Consider the following 21,640-nt stretch of genomic DNA (forward strand, 5'->3'; position numbering starts at 1 on the left):
AAGGTAAAAATTAGGGTACACTATCAGAGATTACTTCTCAAAAGAAAATAACCATTAAGCACATACCTATTTTGAGTGTTGAAACACTGAAGTCAATTACCACTATATATTATCAAAGCCAAGGTTTCAATTTATTCACTGTGGTTAAACTGCATTTCATATTTGTTAAAATAAACGACACCGAAACATTATGTAGATATTTTAATTTATTGTTTACATATTAGGCATAGTTTAAAAAGAATAAAAGCCCTATTGTCTATAACGTGAAAACAATATAAGATGCTACAGATATATAGGTATAAATTAGTCTACACAGCTTTAAAATGATCTAATTTCTTACAATGGCCAGTTACTTATTAGTGAACGTAGAATTGGTAGAGGAGATACACCATTTGATCAGTTCAAAGACATAAATGATTTTATTAGTGATGTATGTGTGGAAAGAAGAGAACTGTTTGTATCATGTAACTATCATGTTTCAGGGGATGTGATTTAACAGTTGTTTTTAGACTACAAAGCAAGTTTAACTATTAGTTATTTTAGGAACACCACCAAAACTAGAATAACATTTATTAATTATTATTAAAGGAACACAGTAAACTAGTGGACAGACGCACCTGCCTCTGAGAAAACCGTGGCCTGTCAAGATCAACAAGGCTGGGCCGAGCTCTCTAACACAGAAGGCAACAGCAACGCCTGCTGTAATGTATTAGTAAAAGGGTTTCCTGCTCTGAACACTTAAGTATTTGGCCAACTCCCGACCTAAGAGACATACGCGGCCACAACCAACAAACTAAACCCCCCAGGAACAATGAAAACCTCATTTCCTATCATAGCTTTATTTCTCTGACGTCGTTTCAGTCTCCAAATACATCCGGCACAGGGCTGCATTGGGGCGGCATATAAAAGCATCCATTTCATCTCCCAACTCTGTTAACTGTTCTAATGAAGACACACAAGGATAGTGGTCTTTTAACATATCAGGCAATTTAGAAGTCTTGTCCTGAAGGCGCCTAGAACGTCTAACTGGTGTTAGAAACTTCAGCTCTTTAAGTGTAGAATTTATTTCATCAAACTGCATTTTCTTTTTTACACTAAAAAAAAAAAAAAAAAAAAATCCACAGAATGATTCCCGGAGTTAAAAAACACATTAACATTTTTTACTTTGTACTTTGATGCTATTTATTGTTCCATAACTTGTATAATAACCATGTGATTGTTTGTTTTATAGAGGTACTATACCGCAAACTCCTTAAAATAAGCAATTTTCTCTTTTCTCAATTTTTGTTATACCTTATGCATAATCGATACGTGGATATCTGTAGAATTGTCTGTTGAATTGCCAAAGCCTACTGTTACCCATAATACACAAACAGCAATTAAATAAGTGATGTAAAAATTTTCTTTTTAAAAGTAGCAATATTTAGGGAAAAGCAAGCAAGTAACAGTACGTAAAAGGTGATGGCCCAATGACATTTAATTTGTTTGAAATCTTTCTATTAACGAATAGCTCTAACCAAAAGCTATCTTAAAGATTTTCAACTACTGTATTTATTATCCCTAAGCATAAAAACAAATCACATTACATTTTAAAAGCTTACCTTTGCAAGTATGGTGTAGTAGACACATTATATTTAATTAAGCAACTATTCCTAGTTTCTGTGTTGGGGGTTTTAGCATCATTGGTTGGATCTTTTGTTTTGTCAATGTGCTCTTTTTCACAATCTTGAAACACCACACTTCTGTGGTGTTTATTTTCCATTTCAGGTTTTTCTGACTCCACATTAACACCAGTATCTTCAGGGTGGGCTTCTTGGATTTGCTCCTTGGTTGTACAAGCCTCCTCAAAATTTTCTCCTATAGAAATACACTTACAGGTTATGCTTTTGATCAAATTTGAAAAACAAAATCAGAAGACATTACCGCTATTCACAGCAAACCAGATTTTCAAAATAAAGACCATTAGTTTTCCTAAGCAAATACTGCTGACAACTGTTTAACGCTATTTACTAACACCTCTGTATCAGGGATTATAGGTACAAATATAAGAATGGGCATCATCCCTGTCCTTTAAGGAGTTCACATTCCATGGAAGAGACACGCTTGAAGATAATTATAAACGCCGCGCCAATAAAAAGGTTGGAAGAAAGAACCCACAAAAAGGAATAACAAGCTCTGCCGGCGGGACTGGGAGATGGATGGCTGGGAAGGACCTCGCAGGTGACCTGCACGCTGGGGCTTGGAAAATGAGTACTGGACAAGACCAAGGAAGACAATCTCGGTATGAAGTTAAAGACAACTTTAAAGCGCCAGCGCACTTAGAACATGAAGCAAGGAGCAAGGTCAGGATGTAGGGAGGAGGGGATGAATTCAGATAGGCAGGAAGGGTCGAGTGCAATGAACTTGATGTGCAAGTAAGTTGGCAAACAAACAAACAAAAACAACAAATTTGCTGGCGAGACAGCTACAATTAGGTTCGGTCACGATGCAGGATGGTTTCGAAAGGCAGGGTACGAAAACTCACAGCCCATGACAGCAGGTAAAAAGACAAAGCGGTTGTAATGGCACTCGCACATCGCGACAAGGAGGAAGAGCCCGAGGTAAGAGCCATTTCCGAGCTAGGCATTAAGCAACGATTGCACGCGTGTGTCTGTCTGCATGAAGGGGCATCCCTTGAGGATTTCTTGCTTTGGTGTCTTTGATGGCAGAGGAAATCCCCCCCCCCCCCTTTTTCTTTTTTGGGAGGAAGAGATGGTGGTACGGGGACAGATAAAGGTCAAAAAACATGTTAGATGTGAAATACCTGTGAGACATCTGGTAAATCCATCAAGTTGAGAAGACCTCTAGATTTGATTATTAGGAAAATAATTAGAGATTTACTAAGAGATGTTTCAGTTACATGATATGCTGAATGTGGTTCTTTCAGTGAAGAGACTTTGAAGTGGGGAGAGGGGAATATGGATTCTTTAATTCAACAAGTATGTCGTGCCTGGCACATGCAAGACACCGCATTAGCACCAGGGATGCACTGGTGAGGAAGATCAGACTCTGTCCCCGTACACCGAGCTGATAGTTTAAAGGACAAGACAAGCAAGCAAGCGCATTAATTACTGTACAGAGAAGAAAACGGAGCACAAAACAGGTGCATCCAACCTAGATGGGTGGGGGAGGAAAGGGAAGGCTGCTCCCAAAAACACCTTTGAGTTGAGGGCTAAAAGTTAAGGCGGAATCAAGTTAGAAGCAGAAGACTGACTTGGATAGACTCAGAAGCAGGGCAGACAGTATAGCCTCTTCTAGAAAATAAAAGAAAAAAAGTAAAGAAAGAAATTCAGGGGTGTGAGGGCGTAGGAGCGTGGCAAGAGGCTGGAGGCAGGAGTTCAGACAGGTAAGGGACGGGGCACTCGGATCGCAGCGCTGAGAGGGCCAGGGCAAGAGCAGAGGCCGGCGGACGGCGGATGAGACGCGGTGCCGACGGAGGGGTCAGGCTGAGGGGACGTGGGAGTGAACGTGACCCGGGGTTTCTGGTGTGGGGAGCCGGCGGTGTCCGAGAGGCACCGGCGGTGCTTGCCTCTCTTGCTATTTCAGGAAGCCGGGAGTCTATTGACTGCATTTCTTTCTCCATCTAAAGACAAATAGTCCACCTGCTAGAAAAAAATTCCACTGACTAGGACTATTCTATGAAGGAAAAATAGGATTGAAAACAGAATCCGATTTAAACACTGTTTTCTCTTCCTACACACCTCCAGAGCCAGTGGGAATAATGAGGAAGGCTTTTAAAATGAAATTCTTATTTCTAATTTGCCATCTTTAGTATTTAAGACACAGGATTGATTATTCTTTTTATTAATTTTTTTTTAAAAAGCAAAGGTATACTTGAAATTTAACGTCATATCAGTTTCAGGTATACAGTATGATTCAGTATTCAGATAATTGTGAAATTATCACTACAGTAAGTCTAGTTAACATCTGTCCCCATACATAACAAAATGAATTTTTTCTTGTGATGAGAACGTTGAACGTCTCCTCTCTCAACTTTCAGATACGCAACACACTATTAACGAGAGCCGCCGTGCTGTGGCCGCGCCCCCGCAGCGGATTCGCTTTACAGCCAGAGGGTATAACCGCCGGACCCCCTCTACTCATCATTTCGCCAGGATGGGTTACTCTTAAACTTTTCTCCCTTCGTGGCAGAGTAGACTTTCCTGGCTTTTCCTCCTGTTCCCTGACCCGCTCCTTCATTAGCTGTAACTAGTAAGGTCAGATCACACGCACCTTCTGCGTGTCCCCTGGGGGCCTATGACCAGCAACGGAAACGGAAACAGTCAGCGGGGGACTGGACGCGCGGCCGGTGGACGACGCCCCCGCGCGCGGGGAAGCCACAGCACAGTGGCCGCCTCCAACAGTGTTTTTGGAAGCAAGTAACCAAAACGTGTATAGCACACTTAGAATTTCAGTGTGATCTTTAATTTTACTCGGGAAAAAGGGTATTTTTTAGAAATCTACGTAGCAGCATACATCAAGAGCCTTAAAAAGTTCAAATTGGCACTTTCAGTCAAAAGAAAATAACCAGATACAAGCAATGATGGTATAAAATAGGTGCTCAAGTATTTCTGACTGGCTGACACAAAGTGTTATAGTAAAAAAATTGAAAATAACTCTAAACGAGGAAACAGATTAGCTTACACTCATATGTAGTGATTTCTGCTCTCATCTAAGCTAGTTAATGTTAACAATGGCTAAAGTTTAACGCACTTACCATGTGCCACAGAATGTGATACTTACACAAACTGTGTTTTGTGTACTCACAACTATAAACCTACTTTTTTCCACCCCGGTACATTATTTCATTCAATGGTCCCAAGAGTCTTGAGGAAGATATTAACATTACCTCTTTTACAGATAAGGGGTTAAATTTCTTGCAAACATTCATAGTAATTGGCACAATCTACATCTGAATCTAGCATCTGTTTACAGTTGATACACCTAACAGCTAAAGACTCTCATCTCTCCTCCGCCTCCTACTCCCAGCACAGAGAATTCCTAAATGAGCTTCTCCTCTTCAGCACAGAGCACAGGACAGAATCTAACAGGTAAAAAGTGTCTCCAGATCGTCTACTCGAACTGCCTAAAACTATTTTTTATTAAAACTTTTATTGTTATTCTATTGCAGTTGTCCCAATTTCCCCCACTCTGCGCGTCCCGCGCGCGCGATCCCAGTCAATTCCCGCGCTGCTGTCCGGCCCGCGGGTCATTCATGCCCGTCCTTCGTCTACCAAACTGCCTCGGTCCTAAAACAGGAAATTAAGGCCCACAGCGGTACCGGTACCGGTACCGGCACCACCAGAGACTCGGGCGCGGTGCGGGGGACGCAGCCAGCCTGCCTTCGCGCGCGCTCAGAGGCGGCGGTCTCCACATTCTGAGCCCGAACTGGGGTCAGGCCGGGGTTTAGAACCCTTGGCGTTGGGCGAGAAAAGGATCGGAAAGTCCCAGGGAGCGGAGGTAGATCGTAGGTCAGCCGTTTGTCGGAGGGCTTCTTGCAGCTGGCGGCGGAAAGCAAATTTACAAGCGCGAGAGCCGAGCTGCTTCATAGCATCGGGCTTCCCGGTTTTTGGTTTTTCTTCCCCCCACAGTACCTTTCACAGACACTCAGCGACAAATCGGGGCTTGGAATGAGACCCAATTAAAATCCTTTATGCTACACAAAGCTGAATCTCAGAGGTATGTCAGTAGAAGTATGAGGAAAGATTAACCTACATATTTCAAAAATTTTTAAATGGTAAAATAAAAATAATTCAGCAAAAATGTAATAAAGTCACAATTCAAGGAACTAAAGAAACTAACTTACCAAGTTTAACTTTTTCTTGACTCTTCATTGTTAGAATATCTACAATTGCATGTCGCATTTCTTCAATAGGCTTGGTTTTTTTTAAATAAAGAAAGCAAACACATTAGTTTTATGTTGTAAGATACTATTTTGTCCAAGTTGAAAACATTAAATGCAGTGATTAAACTGTGTATACGAGGGGGTGACCTGTGCAAGAGTCTGTGAACCAATGAATGCATGAAATAAAAAACTTCTCCTCCTCTCCCCCCCCCCCACTAAAAAAAAAAAATTTAAAACAAGGCAGTGGTTCTTAGCCTGCTTATTTTGTCACTCAAATTGAAAAAACAACTGTCTTTTCCAATTTGTAAAATAAAAACGAATTTAAGAAATAGAATTTCATCAGTTTAAAATTTTCCCCCATAATTTTTCTTCAGCCTTTGGTAACTACTGCTACTTGCCTGATGTAAACAAAATTAGTAAACAAGTAGCAAATTAACATTATTAATATCTATTAAAGAGCTGATTACATTGACAGTTTACTTCTTTTCTCCTCCATTCAAGTACATGGCTATATTTTGTTTCACATGGTATTAAATGCATGTTTGAATAGCTCAAGGTTAAAAACCCAACGTCTGGCTTAAGTGTTCACTGTCTGCCAGATACTACAAGCCCTTCCCGTGTTCCTTTGAACGACCACGCCCGCTCACGCAACATGTTCAAGATACTATGCAAAAGTGATGCTCTGGCTCTTAGTCTTCATTCAAGAACTTAGTCCCGAACCACTCACCCGTTCTGCTTTCAATTTTCTTGGCCAACTTTGATCCTTGTTCTCCAACTTCTACTCTAGGGCCCCATCTTTCTCTTTACACTGCTGCTCCGTGGGGACCCTCTGCTCCAGCTCACACTCTAGCTGCGCGGCCATAAGCCGCCTTAAGTCATGTGCTTCTGCTTCAAGGCAGTAGGGGCCTACCGCTCCCTCGCAGGTGGGATTCTAGCACAATTATCCTTCAGCAAAGTGCCTTACATGTAACAACCTTCAAGAGGATGCCCACTGAATACTTGCTTTCTGATGCAGGTGAAAGGTCAAATAGCATTTGTTGGCTTTGCTTAGACTCCTATGAGTAGGCCTGTCTTAAGGAAAGGCTAGCATGAAGAGTTTTTAAAAACTCACTGTAAACAACTGATAAATAAATTTTAATATTAGAGTTCAATTTCCCAGTAGATCAGGGAATGTGCAAAGTGACAAGTTGTGCTACAGTATTTCTCCCTGCAAATGTCATTCAATGTACGCTTCAGCTTACAGCATATCCATTTTCTAAGGTCTGTTTATTCCTAGGATGTGAGCAGACTTTTGAAGGTTGAGAAACAGCTTTTATACAATATGCAATTCTTGTGGCCTTTAAACATTACTTCTACATGTATAACCATAATTTTATTAAGTCCTGCTGTGATGTGTCCCAAATAATTCTGAATAATTACACTGTAATAAACATCGGTAAGTTTTAATCTCACCTGAGCTCCTGCCAGAATGGCCTTTTCATAAATTGAGATAATATTTTCAATAGAGCTTGTGAGTGGTTCGATACGTGCAAGGCATATCCAATATTTAACAAGTTTTTTGGCATCTGGAATATCTTTAACCAGGTCATTCAGTGTCCCCAATATTTCTTCTTTTGGGCATCCCTAAAATATTGAGAATTGAAGTAAGTGATCCCTTTTAGCCTAGAAAGTATGAACAATTAAGCAGGCTCACTACAGTCAAGATCAGTGAGAGAAAAAAGTTGTCAGAAAATTCATAAAAATATTCACTATTATCCTCCTTACCCCAAACTTACTCTGAATGGTTAGTAAGAAGCATATCAGCCCGTAAGTACAAGGCACAAGAAAATAATAGTTGGGAAAAATATTAGTAAAAAAGTAACACTCTATTTGGTCTTTATGTTTATCCTCTTATATACTGATGATTCCATTTGTTATTTAGATTTTTTTGTATCTACCAAATGTTTATGAATGAAAATAGTTTGCAGGTTTTAAAATTATATTTGCCAGTTTTGTTATTAAGGTTAAATGAGTCTGTAACAGTTTATGTAAGTGTTATATATAGTTAAGTAGTGGAGCAGAAAAATTCTATAGTATCAATAAAAAACTCCAGCTAAGCAGCAATAGGAATTGAAACAGTTTCCCTGACGATAATTTTCACTGGTTCTCAGAACTACAAAAAGTTTAAAGATGCTCATGAAGACTAGAGTAAGGTCTGAAATCATACTCTGTATATTCAGTCTTGCTCTGGAACTTAGCAGTGTGTTACCAAAGCAAGATTATAGTCAGGAAATAAAGAAAACATTCTGCAGTTATTATAGGATGTCAAATTTTAGTCCAAACAGTAAAACTACAGTAAGTTCAAGACCATAATGATGTTGGTTGAGAGTAATGGGAGTGATTGCAAATAATTCCATCAACTTGAATTTAACCTGCGATAATGACTTACTTATTTGTACTGCTAGTCCTTGGTAAATTATTAACATCACAGAGGAATGCAATATTTACAATTCAAGTAAAAAAAACACCTATCCCTTTGATATATGAGTATTCTATGAACTCAATGAAAATGCAGCCCATTAAAGGCTAAAGAGAAATAATCTCCCAATTAACAGTAAGTCTACGTAACACCCCTGACTTGGTCATAAAAGACTGACAATGTAATTTGATGGCATAATACTTATGAAGGTGATCTGCAAATTACAAACAACTCTGTAAAATATAAGAGAAAGACTCTACCTCATTAATCAGGTTTAGACATTCAGAAAATGTCTTGTTCACTTTCTCAGTGAATAACCTCTGTTCGTCTTCCTCTGCCATGGTGGTCCAGAAGGAGCCCACCGGCTTCCCTTCCTGTCCTGCAGACGGAGGCTGGGCGGCCGCTGAGCTGGGGGGCCTTTTCAGCGCCCTTCCTTTGCTGGCTCTCCACTCACCAAGGCGAGCTCTGCAGTCGGGGACAGAGTGTGGACAGCCCGTGAGGCGGCGGGGGGCACCGCCAAAGGGAGGGAAAGCCTGACCGTTTCAGGTCTCTCAGCAGCTCCCCGCCAGGAGCTCACAGATTTGAAGGAAAAAACACCGAACATATCAATGTTAAGTATATGCTCAAACACACAAGAGTGAATTTTTAAATGGACACGTTAAAAAATATTTCCCAACAAAATTGGGAAATAAAATTAAGCACCATAAAGCAACCTGAAAAAACACATTCAAACACAGTAACTCAGGCCATACTGCTTCACAATATACGTTTGCTTAAATCTGTCTGCCTATGACAGCAGAGAATATGCACACACAAAATTCTAATACGTTCAAGGAAATTATAAACCAATTCATAAATGGCACTCTATTGAAAATGAACCTAATGAAACTACAGCTACTTACTTTCGCTCTGCTGCAGTTTCTTTGGGCTGAGCCGACCTACTATCGATAGTTGCTTTTGCTATAGTGTGTCTGCGCTGGTCAATGGTTTTTGACTGTTCTATCAGTCTGGTATTGGACAACGAGGCGGGCCTGGCTATAATTTCAGATGTGATGCTTCTGGATAGTAGTGTCTTATTTCTTTTTACTTCCTGAAAAGAACTGGCTTTGACACTGGATGAAACTGGATTTAACTGTGCTATTTCTTTGTCACGAGACCCTTTCCGAATTGTTACATGGAAAGAGGGTCTACTGATGCCTTGCTTCAGGGAGTCCTGGGTATCACGGGCATTACTGTAGTGACGTCTAATGGGGGGACGCAAAAGCTGTTTGCTCTGAGATGTAGTGCTCGCAGATTTAGTGCTAATCATCACAGCCGGGGCTCTATGGCTTTTCCCTGGGACGCTGCTGGTGCTCGCGGGTTGAGGTTTTGTGGCTTTGGAGACAGTAGCTGCAAGTTTGTTTGCCGCTGCAGAACTCTCATCTTTGACTTGTACAGGTTTTCTAAATGAGTTAACCTTAGACTGAACAATTTGGCCCCGATAAGATCCAAGCACAGGTTTCTTGAGCATGTTAGCATCTTGCTTTGGTTTTTCTGTAGCCACTTGTTTCTTTTTATTATTGTTTTTAATATGGAAGGTTTGGCTTAATGTCAGACGTTGACCTTGGGGCTCATTTTTAATTGGTAACGACTGCAGAGTTTGATTATTATTCTCCAAATTAGGTGCATCAATTACTATAGTTGAATTGGTTAATTCCTTAGAAGGTTTTAAAGGAATACAGGTTTTCTCCATTGTTATATTATTTTTGCTCTTTGTAGGTCTATGGACATTTTCTTTATCATCCTAAAAGAGTGGAGACAAATCGGTTATTTCAGAACTTTTTTCAGAAAGTTTAAGAAAGGGAAATAGGGGAAAGAGAGTTTTCAGGACTATGTCCATATCTTACCATTTTTGCCTTAAGTTTCAGAGCTTTTGTCTCTTCTTGGACCTGACCCTCAGATGCCATCACTCTCTGGTTTCTACTACTTTAAAAAAAAGGGGGGGGGAAGGGGGAGGGATGGAAGAATATTAACAATTACCAACTTCATAATTGTAAATTGAGGTAAGCACTGAGAGATTTATTTGTCCTAAGCAAAACTTTTACTATAGGGTGATTAAATGGCATAAACAAGGTGGCTGAGGAATTTAAAGATATTTTCTTTAAAGTCTTAACATCCTCCCCCACAGAATATGTAAACACTTGATAATCTCATTCTAATCATTCTGTCCTAGCCATTCAAACAAGTCTTCAGAAACCTTTAGTAACCAACACTTTCCTTGGTTAGTTTTCATTTTAAGTTCTTGGTAACAGACTTTTATTGAAAAAAATTAAAAATAGTCTTCTCAAAAGAATCCAGAATTTTCCATACATACACTTACAGGTTAATTAATAATACGGACTTCAGTTTCTAAATGGCATTTAGAAAACACCCAAAGAACCAACCCCTCCTCGTGAATTTGACTTAAACTCCTTTTCACATACACAGACTGGTTAGGACCGGCCATGAGAATCTCAGCAAGTGAAGAAAGGGAAAAACAGGGTCAGTTCGGTGTCACTGATTCTAAGACAGATCCCAAGCGCAGAGATACGAAAATGTGAACAAAATGTACATTTCAGCATAAACAAAGTCTGCCATCGATACAGTCGTTCATTTTGGTCACGATGCCTTTCATGCCCACTCGCTGGCTCTGCGTGGAGAAGGGGCAGAACTCTGACAGCCTGACGACACACTTTCAGTGACGGCAGAAGGGTCAACATGATCAGGGCACCTCGGTGGCCAGCTTCAGACGCAGGTGCTTCCCGCCCCTGCCGGGCCCTCCCACGCGCCCAGCGCCGTCTCCCACAGTTTGCTCCTACACTCGCTGCCTGACCGCACACGTTCCTGCTCCTCGCGGCCTGCAGCCTGGCGCCGTGGGAGCTGATGCTCCGGGTCCACCTGCCAGGTGGCTCCCAACAAGGCCACGTACCCACCTCGGCGTCTCACTTCTGCACTAACAGTATCCTGCGATGCTATCCTACCGAGGGGCCTTAATGAGAATCAGCCTGTGTTTCCTCCGCCAAAGACGCCGAGCCTCCCTGCCTCTGCCCCCACTCCCCGCCGCCCTCCCGTCTAAGGCAGGAACCGACGCCGTGCTGGTTGTCCTAGGGCACGCTCTTCCTTTGTGCCCCCCCCCCCCGCCCCGCCCGCGCAGGGACTCGGTTCCGGGGCCCGTGCGCTTGCTCTTCTGCATCCCCATGCTGTCCCCCTGCTGGGTCATTCCCGTCAGCACGTGAACACCAGGTGTTACATCTCGGTTACAGTCTTCAGCCTCACAGTGCCCGCCCGCTACTGCCTCGCGTCTCTTCTCTCCATAGCAAAACTCCTCCAAAGGAAGGGACCTCTGTGCGCATCTCCGCGTCACCACAGTCCGCTCTCTTTCTCTTCTCAGCTGTGCCGTCAGGGACAGGGACGTGTCCCCACGGCTCTACTGAAACTCCTAACGCCACCCACCTCCAGCTGCACCCGACACAGACGGCCATTCTTTCTTTAAAACGCCCCCCTCCCCTGGCTCCCTCTGGACCTCCAGGTCTTACTTCTTCCCCGCGCCTCACCAGTCCACGTCTTTTAAAGTCTCTCTTCTTCCCAGCCTCGCTGGGGCTCAAGGGCACACACAAATTTTAAACTCTGGGGTGGGGAGACAGGCGAAATCGGTACAGGGGATTAAGAGGTACAACCAGACCCATCGTGGCGGTCATTTCATAATGTATCAAAATAGCAAATCCCTATGTTGTACACCTGAAACTATTATTGTATGTCAACTATAACTTGATTTTTTAATAAGGGGAAAAAAATAAATACAATGATTAAACCTTTAAAAAAAATCTCGGGATGTTAAGGAGAATCTACCTTATTCACCTGTCCAGTAATGGAGACTTAATGAAAATATATAATCCTATTCTGTCTTATTATGATAAAATTGCCCTCAAAAGGGTTATCTTTAACAAGAGTCTTAAAATATCCACACTAAAGACTGTAAAAAGAAAGAAAAAGAACTGTTTAATTTTAAAAAGCTACACCTTACTGGTTGTCTATTGAATAATGTGTTGCTCAAGTAATATTTAAATTGGCATGTGTTTCCCAAAATGAGTACAGTACTTGTGAGATGTCTTGGTACAGCCAGAAGAATTTTTGAGTTTCTTTTCTTCTGATTGGGTGTAAGAGCATTACAAACCCCCCGACCCACTCGGACTCCTTATTTAAGTAAGAACTGAGAGTCACTGTCTTATTTGAATTAGTATCCTGCTTGCCTACTCTCTAGTACTCCCTCTCCACCCCTGGGCTTTTAAATAAATACTATCTACGCACAGACAACTCACAAGTTTTTATGTCCAGTCCCAACCTCACCCCTGGACTTCAGACACCAACTATCTGGCGTCTCCCCTTGGATGCCTCGCTGGTGCCTCAGACTCAGCAAGGCCGAAGAGAACCCCTGGTCCCCCGCCCCGCCCCGGGGCCCCATCTGAGTACAGGAATCACTGTTAACTCAGTCATTCAGGTCCAAAGCCTAAGATCACTTTTGGGGGTCAGTTTTAAACAAGGAACTGTGGGATTTACAAAAATGTTTATTCCAAAGGAAAACTTATAAAGTTCAAATTTTTTTAAAATTTTATTTGGAAATTATGCCAGACATAAATTGCAAAATCATAAATCGTTCAAAGAACATCCATACAGTCTTTACCCAGGTTTGCCTACTGTTGCCTTGTTACCCCACTTGCATTAGCATCTGCACTCTTCCTGACCGTGTGTGGCGAGTGCACTCCATGTTTTACCCTTTTAGCATAAGTGAAAGGGCTCAAAGAGGCCTTGTAAACCAACCCCACCCGAGGGTCACTGCCGGTCACTGCCGTAGGGGCCAGCTTACACATTCCAGCCCTGGGCCCGCCCCTCTAGAGCCTGAGCCTGCGGGCTCAGGCTGCACAGAAAGGGCCAGGAAGGGAGGTACAGCTGTCATCTCCGCAGAGTGAGGGGACCTTTGATTGCTTTATATACTTGCACGGGTTTTTGTTCTAGCCACACTCATGCACTGTTTTTAAAACTTTAACAAAACTATACAAATATATTCCTATAGAAGACGGAAACAAATGAATTCCAAACACGTGGTGGGGGGCCGCTTCCCAAAGAACTACCCTCCTCCCACCCCACACATGGGCTCTGCCTAAAACCCTGCTACACAAAGACTGGCCTTTGTAGAGCTATATAAACCTTAAGTTAATATTTTGGTAAAGATACACATTTTGCTTTAAAATTGTTTCCTCTTGGAGTGTGAATTAATTTACACAGAAAATGATGTTTTAACACTGGGCAATCCAATAACACAGACACTACGCCACCACTGGACACAATACACTTGCCATGGGGCCAGTCCCAACTGAGATGCGCTCAAAGTGTGAAACACACACCAGATTTAGAAAACTCAGTACCAAAAAGGTTAAATATCTCCATTCTTCAAGTATTACATGTTGAAATGACAACACAGGGATATGCTGCATTAAATAAAATGTTATTATAATTCATTTCACCTTAAAGAAACTTTTAAAATGTGGCTGCTAGAAAATTTTTAATTACACATGTGGCTCACATTACATTTTTACTGGACAACTCTGATGTAAGTTTACAGATTGGAAATTAAAAAAAAAATTCTTTTGGACCTCACCTGGATAGTATCTGATTTTCCTGTTTGTACGCAAAAAAAGTTTTTCTTTTCAACATATGTTCCTTGAGTTTTTGTTTTCTTTGCTCTAAATAACAAAAGAGCTACAAGTCAACATTTGTTACAGTAATAACATCAAAGAAATACTGACTAAATGAAGCTTTTACTTCGACAAATGCTCTACCTAACATCACATCTAGTGTGTAACAGAAAATTGCCCCATTCAGTATTGCCTCTGGGAAATAACTCCATTTTTACAAGACTGTGCCATAAAAGGCCCTACAGCCACTCTGCACAAGAACGACGTTATCTCCTGTTTTACACTGAAACCACCTGGAGAACATCACTGTCAACATACGGGTACTGAAAGCCAAGCTTTAGAAAACCAAATAGAAGGGACGAAGACACTAGACTCCAAGTTCTCTCATTTACCAGAACTGAGCTGGCTGAGATCTTTGTTCTGCTTCCCCATTTTCAGGCCAAAGAAATAACAGTATTACTTCTGAAGACCTAGCCGACCCTAGATTTCCATAATGTCGGGGCGTTCAATAGTTAGCATTAGACGAGACAGCCCCAGCTCTGCAGAACTTCTGCTCCAACGTTGGCAGGAGGTGGGGCGCCCTGCGCGGACGCCTCCGGTTCCCCGTGCGGATGCAGCCCGGCCCCCGGCCCCCGCGGGTGCCGGTTCCGGACCGAGCCCCGCACGCGCCCGCTGGATAAACGGGCCAGTCTCGGCCACCTGTGACCCACGCCGGCCAGTAACGACTGCGCGCCAAGGGCTCAAGACCCGCACACTACCGCCGCGGCGCGGGCACCACTCCGTCGGCAGCGCAGCTGTGCGGGGCCAGGGGACCCGTTCGGGGTCTCATACACCTCACCAAGGGTGAAGAGGGTCTGCGGGCCTACGGTCCTGACCGTTGAGCCCGAGCCACCCACCCCCCACCCTGGCCGCCCCAGTTTCCCTCGCCGGTTCGTGCGGATCCCGCCACCGCAGCCCTCACCTCCGCACGCGAACTGGGCCCTCTGATTCGGGGGAAGCGGCAGGTCGCGCGGCACCACTGGGGTGCTCATCGCACAGCCAAGCTGGGGTACCTGTCTACGACTTGAGCGCTCCGCAATCCCTCCGACCAAAGCTGGCGCGCACTGTCCCCGGCTCGAAAGCGCTCGGTGTTTAGATGGCGCGCCGCCGCCTCCGCCCATTGGTGCCGGAGTGAATTGAATGGGCCAATGGGAGCAGGGGGCGGGGCTTGGGCTACGGTTGCCTGGGCGGGTCGCGTGTCTTCCAGTTTCTGTTAGGGCCGCTGTGGGATGGTTCCTTGGTTTTCAAATCAAAACAGCGCGCTGCGTCTTGCACTTGGAGCTTGGTAGGAGTCGGCCTGCAAAGTCCCTGCTGTGCAGCACCTAGGACTGGTCTTTAGACGCCCACAGTCCATTGAGGAAGGTAGACGCGAAAAGGGTTGTTTGGCTGCACTTCTTATTGAACGTGGGCGTGTTCACCGAAGGGGTGGAAGAGGCTGTAAACACCAACTACCCACCAAGAGCCTGTGTATTTCGCTTTCACAAATAGTACTTGGTGGCTGCACCACAGCTGCTAAGGGGGACGTTGGTATCTCCTGTTTCACCATGAGGGGACGGGCTCAGTAGTTATCCCCACAAAGCTTGCAAAGGGGAACTGAACTTAGGATGTAAAATCTTTCATGCTACGCAATCAGATGCAAAAAACAAACAAACAAACAAACAAAAAAACAAGGAGAGGAAGAGAATGGGGTAAAATGAGGACGGAGCCTTCCCTTATAATCCTCCTGTAAGATTAAAATAGCATTTGTTGTAGACGTTTTGGGTGTGCGTTTAAGGGTGCTGTCATAATGTTTCATTTCTTATCTAAAAATGTCTATCCCCTTCCTAAAAGCCTAGGAAACAACATAAGAATCATTGACAGCTAGAAAAGTTTGGGAGGTGGGATGGGGGAGAGTTAGAGAGATCTGCCTGGGCTCAGCTGGCTCTCCACCGTGGTCAGTTTTTCTTGTCTTTTCTCTGCTTTTTTCTTCGGGCATCTTATGGTAACATCTTGCTAATGAGGAATTCAGTTTGGGATATTCTGTAGGGTTTTTTTTCCTTGATAAAATGTCCCCCCTTTTTTTAAATCCTCACCTAAGGATATGTTTATTGGTTTTCAGAGAGAGAAAAAGGGAGAGAGAGAAAGATTGAGAGACGTTAATGGGAGAGGGAAACATCCATCAGTCCCTCCCATGCATGCTCTGACCAGAGGTGGAACATGCAATCTAGTTATGTGCCATGATGGGGTATCAAACCTGCTCCAACCAACTGAGCCACTGAGCTTGGTCATAAAATGTCCCATTTTTAATGTAACTTTGCTTACACCTAGGGCCAGCTCTGGGAGAATCAATCACTAAACAGGGCTCGTGGCTATCTCTAAGATACCACTGCTCTTTACATACTGCTGTTAATATTGTTGATTATTCATTAAAGTTTCATCAGACAGGGCAACCAGGGATTCCCATTAAGTGACAGAGAACAGTTTAACAGAATAGAATAGTTAAGAAGTGACTCAAGAACCTCCAAAGCAGTTTGCTAAGTGAAAGAAACTAGTTGCCATTTATATTGAATATGCAGAATAGATACATTAATAGAAGCATAACACAGATTGGTGTTTTCCAGGGGCTGGGGTAGAGAAGAATGAGTAGAGACCACCTAACAGATAAGGGGTTTTATTTTGACTAATAGAAGTGGTTTGGAACTAGTAGCTGTACAACTTTGTCAATGTGTTAATGCCACTGAGCTGTTCACTTTAAAATGGTCAAGTTTATGTGAGTTTCAATATTTTTTAAAAGTGGACATAGTAAAAAGAAAGTGACTGTGAGAAAGCTGGAGACCTCAATAGGCTGTAACGATGCAGGAAAACCTAAAAAACCTGAAAAACTGCTAGGTTTTTCAAGATTACGAGTCTCCTCTAAGCACCAGGCTCACCGATTCCTAGAATGGTAACTTTTTAAAGACATCTTCCCATAATTATTGGAAGGAAGGCAGACTGTTTTCGAAAAGATCCAAAGAGAAGACTTCCAGAGCAGGGCTTCACCAAGACAGCCGGCCGTGAACCCGTGGTCACCAGGAGTACTGATGATCAGCTCTAGCTGCCCTTCCTGGCGTCACGGGAAACAGGGAAAGCACCTGTGAGAGAACAGGGCCGGGCAGTGCAGGGGGCAGAGGGAAACGGGAACTGCCCGAGGACACAAATTGCGTGGGGGGAGAAACCTCCAGAAAGAGGGAATGGTCCGGTGTTGGGGGCTAAAGAGGTCAGGTAGGGTTGGAATTGAAGGGAACCATTGGGTTCGGAAGTGAGGAGGTTCTGGCAAAATCATTCTGTGGAAAAGGACGAAATGTTGCCGAGAGAAATGAAAACCCAAATAAATGAAGATAAAGATTATGTGTATGGATCAGAAGATGTGTATTAAGATGTTTGTTCTCCCAAGGTGACCTATTCAATTGCATCCAAATCAAAACCCTTAGAAGGCTTTTCTATTGAAATTACCATTGGATTCTAAAAGTTAAATGGAAGTGGAAATGATCTAGAGAGGAAAAGCAATTTTGAAAGAGAACTAAATTGGATGACTAACACTACTTGATTTCAAAATGTGTGATAAAGCCACGGTCATCAAGACAGTGTGGCATAGGTGTAAAGAACAACAAATCAACAGAATGCAACAGAGATCCAGAAATGTATCCTGGGCCAAAGGAGGGTTCCAGTTGTGAGTCCACAAAACACACGGTTTATTCTTGTTTGAGTATTAATTATTTTATTATTTTCCATACCAACAACGGTAAACCTCCTTCTGCCCCACCCTGTATATTCAAGTCTCGATGGCCAGTCAGTTTTCTACAAAGTTTTTAAGACAACTCAATGGCGGAGCAGAATGAGCTTTCCAAAAACTGGTATTGGAGCAGCTGCCTATGCACACAGTAAATATGAACTAAGCAGACAGTAACCAGTTTTCCACCAGCTGAAGAATGGCTAAATTGTTGTAGAGCCGTATAATTGACTACTTGCTATTCAGCAATAAAAAGAGACAACTGGACAAGTTATAAAGATATGGGTTACATTTAAGCCAGATACAGAGGACTGTAACCCTCATGATTCCATTTACACGAAATTCTAGAAAAAGGCAAAATTATAGTGATAAAAAAAGCAGCACAGTGGTCCTTAGAGGCCAAGAAGTTGGGGGAGGAAATTGAATGCAAAGGGGCCAGAGGAAACCTTTCAGGGTGACGAAAACATTCTATATGTGATTGTGGTTACATGATTGTAGTCAAAATGAATCAAATTACAGACTTAAAAATGCTTATTGTATGTAAATTATACCTGACTAAATAAAGGAAAAAGAGAGGAAGGAAAGAAAGAAATTGCTATTTAGTGCCCAAGTCAGTTTTTGGACAAGGTTCTTAATATGTTAAGAAAGTATTTGTCCCTAAGATATTTTTAAAATTGAGGATGTTGAATTGTGTCAAATATCTTTTTATTACACTTTGATGATTATTTGATTTTTCTTTTTTGATCTATTAGTTAAATTTTGTATGCAGATTTCCTTATGTTGAATTGTATTTGCACTCCTTGAATAAACTCCACTTGAACTGTGCTATAGCATTCTTTTAATATGCTGCTTATTTGTTTTTGTAAATACTTTATATAAGATTTTTGCATTCATATTTATGTGTGACCCCTCTCTCTATACTTTCTTAGAGCATTTATATTGGGTTTTAGAATCATTTTTTCTGGCTTCATAAAAAAAATTTGGAAACTTTCTTTGCGCTCCGGAAAAGTTTAGGTGGTAAAATAATCATTTATTCTGTCAAGGTTTCAAAGAATTCGCTTGTGAAATTACTTGGTCCTGAGTGTTTTTTTGTTTGTTTGTTTCCTCGTTCCTCTCTGATAACTTACTCAATTTTAGGTTTTAAAGTTTCATTTGGATGTTCATATTCTCTCAACACCCATTCAGCCAAGTGTTCGTATTCGTTTGCACAGGGCTTGTAAAATGCCCTTGACAAGGACCACACCTGCTAGTCCGTTCCAGATGAGGCCCTCATAGACTGCCCTGCCTAAGGGTGGAGGGAACCCCATGCGCACCGACGTATAAAGTCAAATGTAATCATAAGCCCCTTAAATGAACAGTAGTGTGTGGAAAGGGAAAAGTTCCCCTTCTGACCTCTGCTTCTTTTCGTTGGTTGAATAATCAAATCAGCATGAGACAGCACGACGAGCGAAAAGCCAAGTTAGTTTCGTGCCCACAGGAACCCCACACACATGAGAGTCAGATACCTAAGCGACTCACAGACAGAAAGGGAACATGAGGTGTACATGGCATCCTGAGGAGAGATGAGGTAAGAGGCCCCGGAGCTTCAGAAGTTCCCTGCAAGGGGAGCACATGTTCGGTAATTCGCAGTTTTCCCTGCCACATAGGTGGGTCGAGAAAGGTGGTTTCTGAAGACTGCTGGTTGCTGGAGAGGAGGTGTCGGCAGGCATCAGGGCCCTCGGGGCTGGTCCTGCTCTGTGGAATCAGCGCCCACGCAGCAGCTCATATGCTGTGGTTGTGGCCAAAACTTGGCCAGTCATCCCGAGGTTCAGCCCCACCCACTGACATGCCAACAGCAGTCAAGACTCAACTACAACAGGGGGGCAACATGCAACCCACAGAAGGGACACTCCAGGAGCACCCGGCTCAGGTGATCAGGGAGACTGCCCCACCGAGCCCCACAGAGCACCTTCGATAGAAGGCCACCCTGACAAGACTGGGAGATGTAACAGATCTAACTAATATATAGAAAGAAACACAGAGAGGCAGCCCAAATGGGGAGATAAAGAAACATGTCCCACATGAAAGAACAGGACAAAGAAAACACCAGAAAAAGAGTTAAATTAAATGGAGGCAAGCAATCCACCAAAACACTGGTTGTAAGGATTCTCAAGGAACTCAATAAAGATGTAGTAAACATAAAAAGGACATAGAATAATAAAAAATAAACCAATCAGAAGTGAAGACAATAACTGAAATGAATACACTACATCGTCATGGCTGTGTGTGGAGCCAGTTGGGACTGATACATTGGGGGAGGTCACTCTATAATAAAGCGATTGATTTTCTAATCAGTTTGCTGCACATCTGAAACTAATACAGAATAATATTGAATGTAAAGTGTAATTGAAAAAATACATAAAATTTAAAATGAATAGAAGAAATCAAGAGCAGATTGGATGAAGCAGAGGACTGAATCGGTTATTTGGAAGACGGTAGCAGAAAACACTGAGTATTACAAGAAATGCTAAAGGGGCTCTATAAGAAGAAGAAGGGGGGTGGGAGAACATGAATATAAGTAATAAAATGGCAATAACTCCATACCTACCAATAATCATTTTAAATGTAAATAGATTAAGTGCTCCAACCTAAAGACATAGGGTAGCTGAATGGGTCAGAATACAAGATCCATATATGTTGTGTTTACAAGAGACCCACTTCAGGTCAAAGGACACACAAAGATTGAAAGGGATGGGAAAAGACATTTCATGCAAAAAGAAATTAAAATAAAAGCTGAGGGAGCAATACTTATATCAGGCAAACTGGACTTTAAAAATGAAGGTTGTAGTAACAGATAAAGAAGGACATTCCATAAGGATAGAGGGATCAATCCAACAAGAGGATATAACCCTTGTAAACGTTTATGCACCCAATATAGGAGCACCTAAATACATAAAGAAAATATTGATGGACATAAAGGGAGAGATCGACAGTAATAAAGTTACAGGAGTAGACTTCAACACCCCACTATCATCAATGGATAGATCTTCCAGACAGAAAAAGCAAAAAGGAGACAGTGGCCTTAAATGACACATCAGACCAGATGGACTTAACTGATATTTTTAGAGCATTTCACGCCCCAGCAGTAGAATACAGATTCTTTTCAAGTGCTCACGTAGCCAGCATTATTTATAATAGCAAAGATATGGAAGCAACCTAACTGCTCATCAATGGATGATTAGATAAAGATGGGCAGTACAGATCTACAATGGAATATTACTTGGCCATAAAAAGAATGAGATCTTACCATTTGCGACAGCATGGTTGGGCCTAGAGGACATTATGCTAAGTGAAATAAGTCAGACAGTGAAAGGCAAATACCATATGATTTCACTTATATGTGAAATTTAATGAACAAACAAACAAAAAAAGAACAAACAAAAGAGAAACAGGCTCTTAGATACAGAGTACAAACTGATAGGTGCCAGATAGGAGGGGCGGTTAGGGGGCTGGGTGAAAAAGATGAAGGGATTAAGAAGTACAAATTGATAGTTACAAAATAGTCATGTGGGTGTAAAGTACAGCCCAAGGAAAATAATGTAATAACTATGTATGGAGCTAAGTGGATACTAGATTTAGTACGGGAATCACTTCATAAATTATATGAATGTCTAACCATGCTGCTGTACACCTGAAACTAATATAAAATAATATTGAATGTCAACTGTAATTAAAAGTTTTTTTTTTAAAGAGTGAGGTAAGGGAAGTAAATCATTATTTCAGGTCTTGAGATGAGCTTTTGTGTTGTTCAGCTTGGTTTC

At 42.3% G+C, this 21,640-nt stretch overlaps 1 protein-coding gene across 2 annotated transcripts; it reads right to left on the reverse strand.

The window, feature by feature from the left end:
* Positions 1-838: 838 nt before the first annotated feature.
* On the reverse strand, positions 839-15,084 carry CKAP2 (cytoskeleton associated protein 2). Of its 2 annotated transcripts, none has more exons than XM_054586651.1 (9): positions 15,015-15,084; positions 14,017-14,101; positions 10,229-10,304; positions 9,245-10,125; positions 8,603-8,807; positions 7,337-7,507; positions 5,846-5,915; positions 1,602-1,857; positions 839-1,094 (listed from the first exon to the last, which is right to left on the reverse strand). In XM_054586651.1, exons 1-9 carry the CDS (start codon positions 15,082-15,084, stop codon positions 839-841), a joined length of 2,070 nt encoding a protein of 689 aa, XP_054442626.1. The 2 variants fall into 2 exon arrangements, with proteins under 2 accessions (XP_054442626.1, XP_054442625.1); XM_054586650.1 differs by having other exon boundaries at positions 10,229-10,307.
* Positions 15,085-21,640: the final 6,556 nt, after the last annotated feature.

The sequence above is a fragment of the Pteronotus mesoamericanus genome, unplaced genomic scaffold, assembly GCF_021234165.1.
Source record: "Pteronotus mesoamericanus isolate MK-2021 breed Mesoamerican mustached bat unplaced genomic scaffold, CSHL_Meso_final contig_94, whole genome shotgun sequence".
In the NCBI taxonomy this organism is placed as follows: Eukaryota; Metazoa; Chordata; class Mammalia; order Chiroptera; family Mormoopidae; genus Pteronotus; species Pteronotus mesoamericanus.

What these genes read in the sequence shown, in the direction of transcription:
- CKAP2 (XM_054586650.1), bottom strand. Translation starts at nt 15,084, where the DNA reads ATGAGCACCCCAGTGGTGCCGCGCGACCTGCCGCTTCCCCCGAATCAG. An exon ending in GAAAATCAGATACTATCCAG is followed by an intron (nt 10,308 to 14,016) that starts GTGAGGTCCAAA and finishes TTTTTTTTAAAG; the next exon opens with TAGTAGAAACCAGAGAGTGA. An exon ending in GAAACTGCAGCAGAGCGAAA is followed by an intron (nt 8,808 to 9,244) that starts GTAAGTAGCTGT and finishes CCCCGACTGCAG; the next exon opens with AGCTCGCCTTGGTGAGTGGA.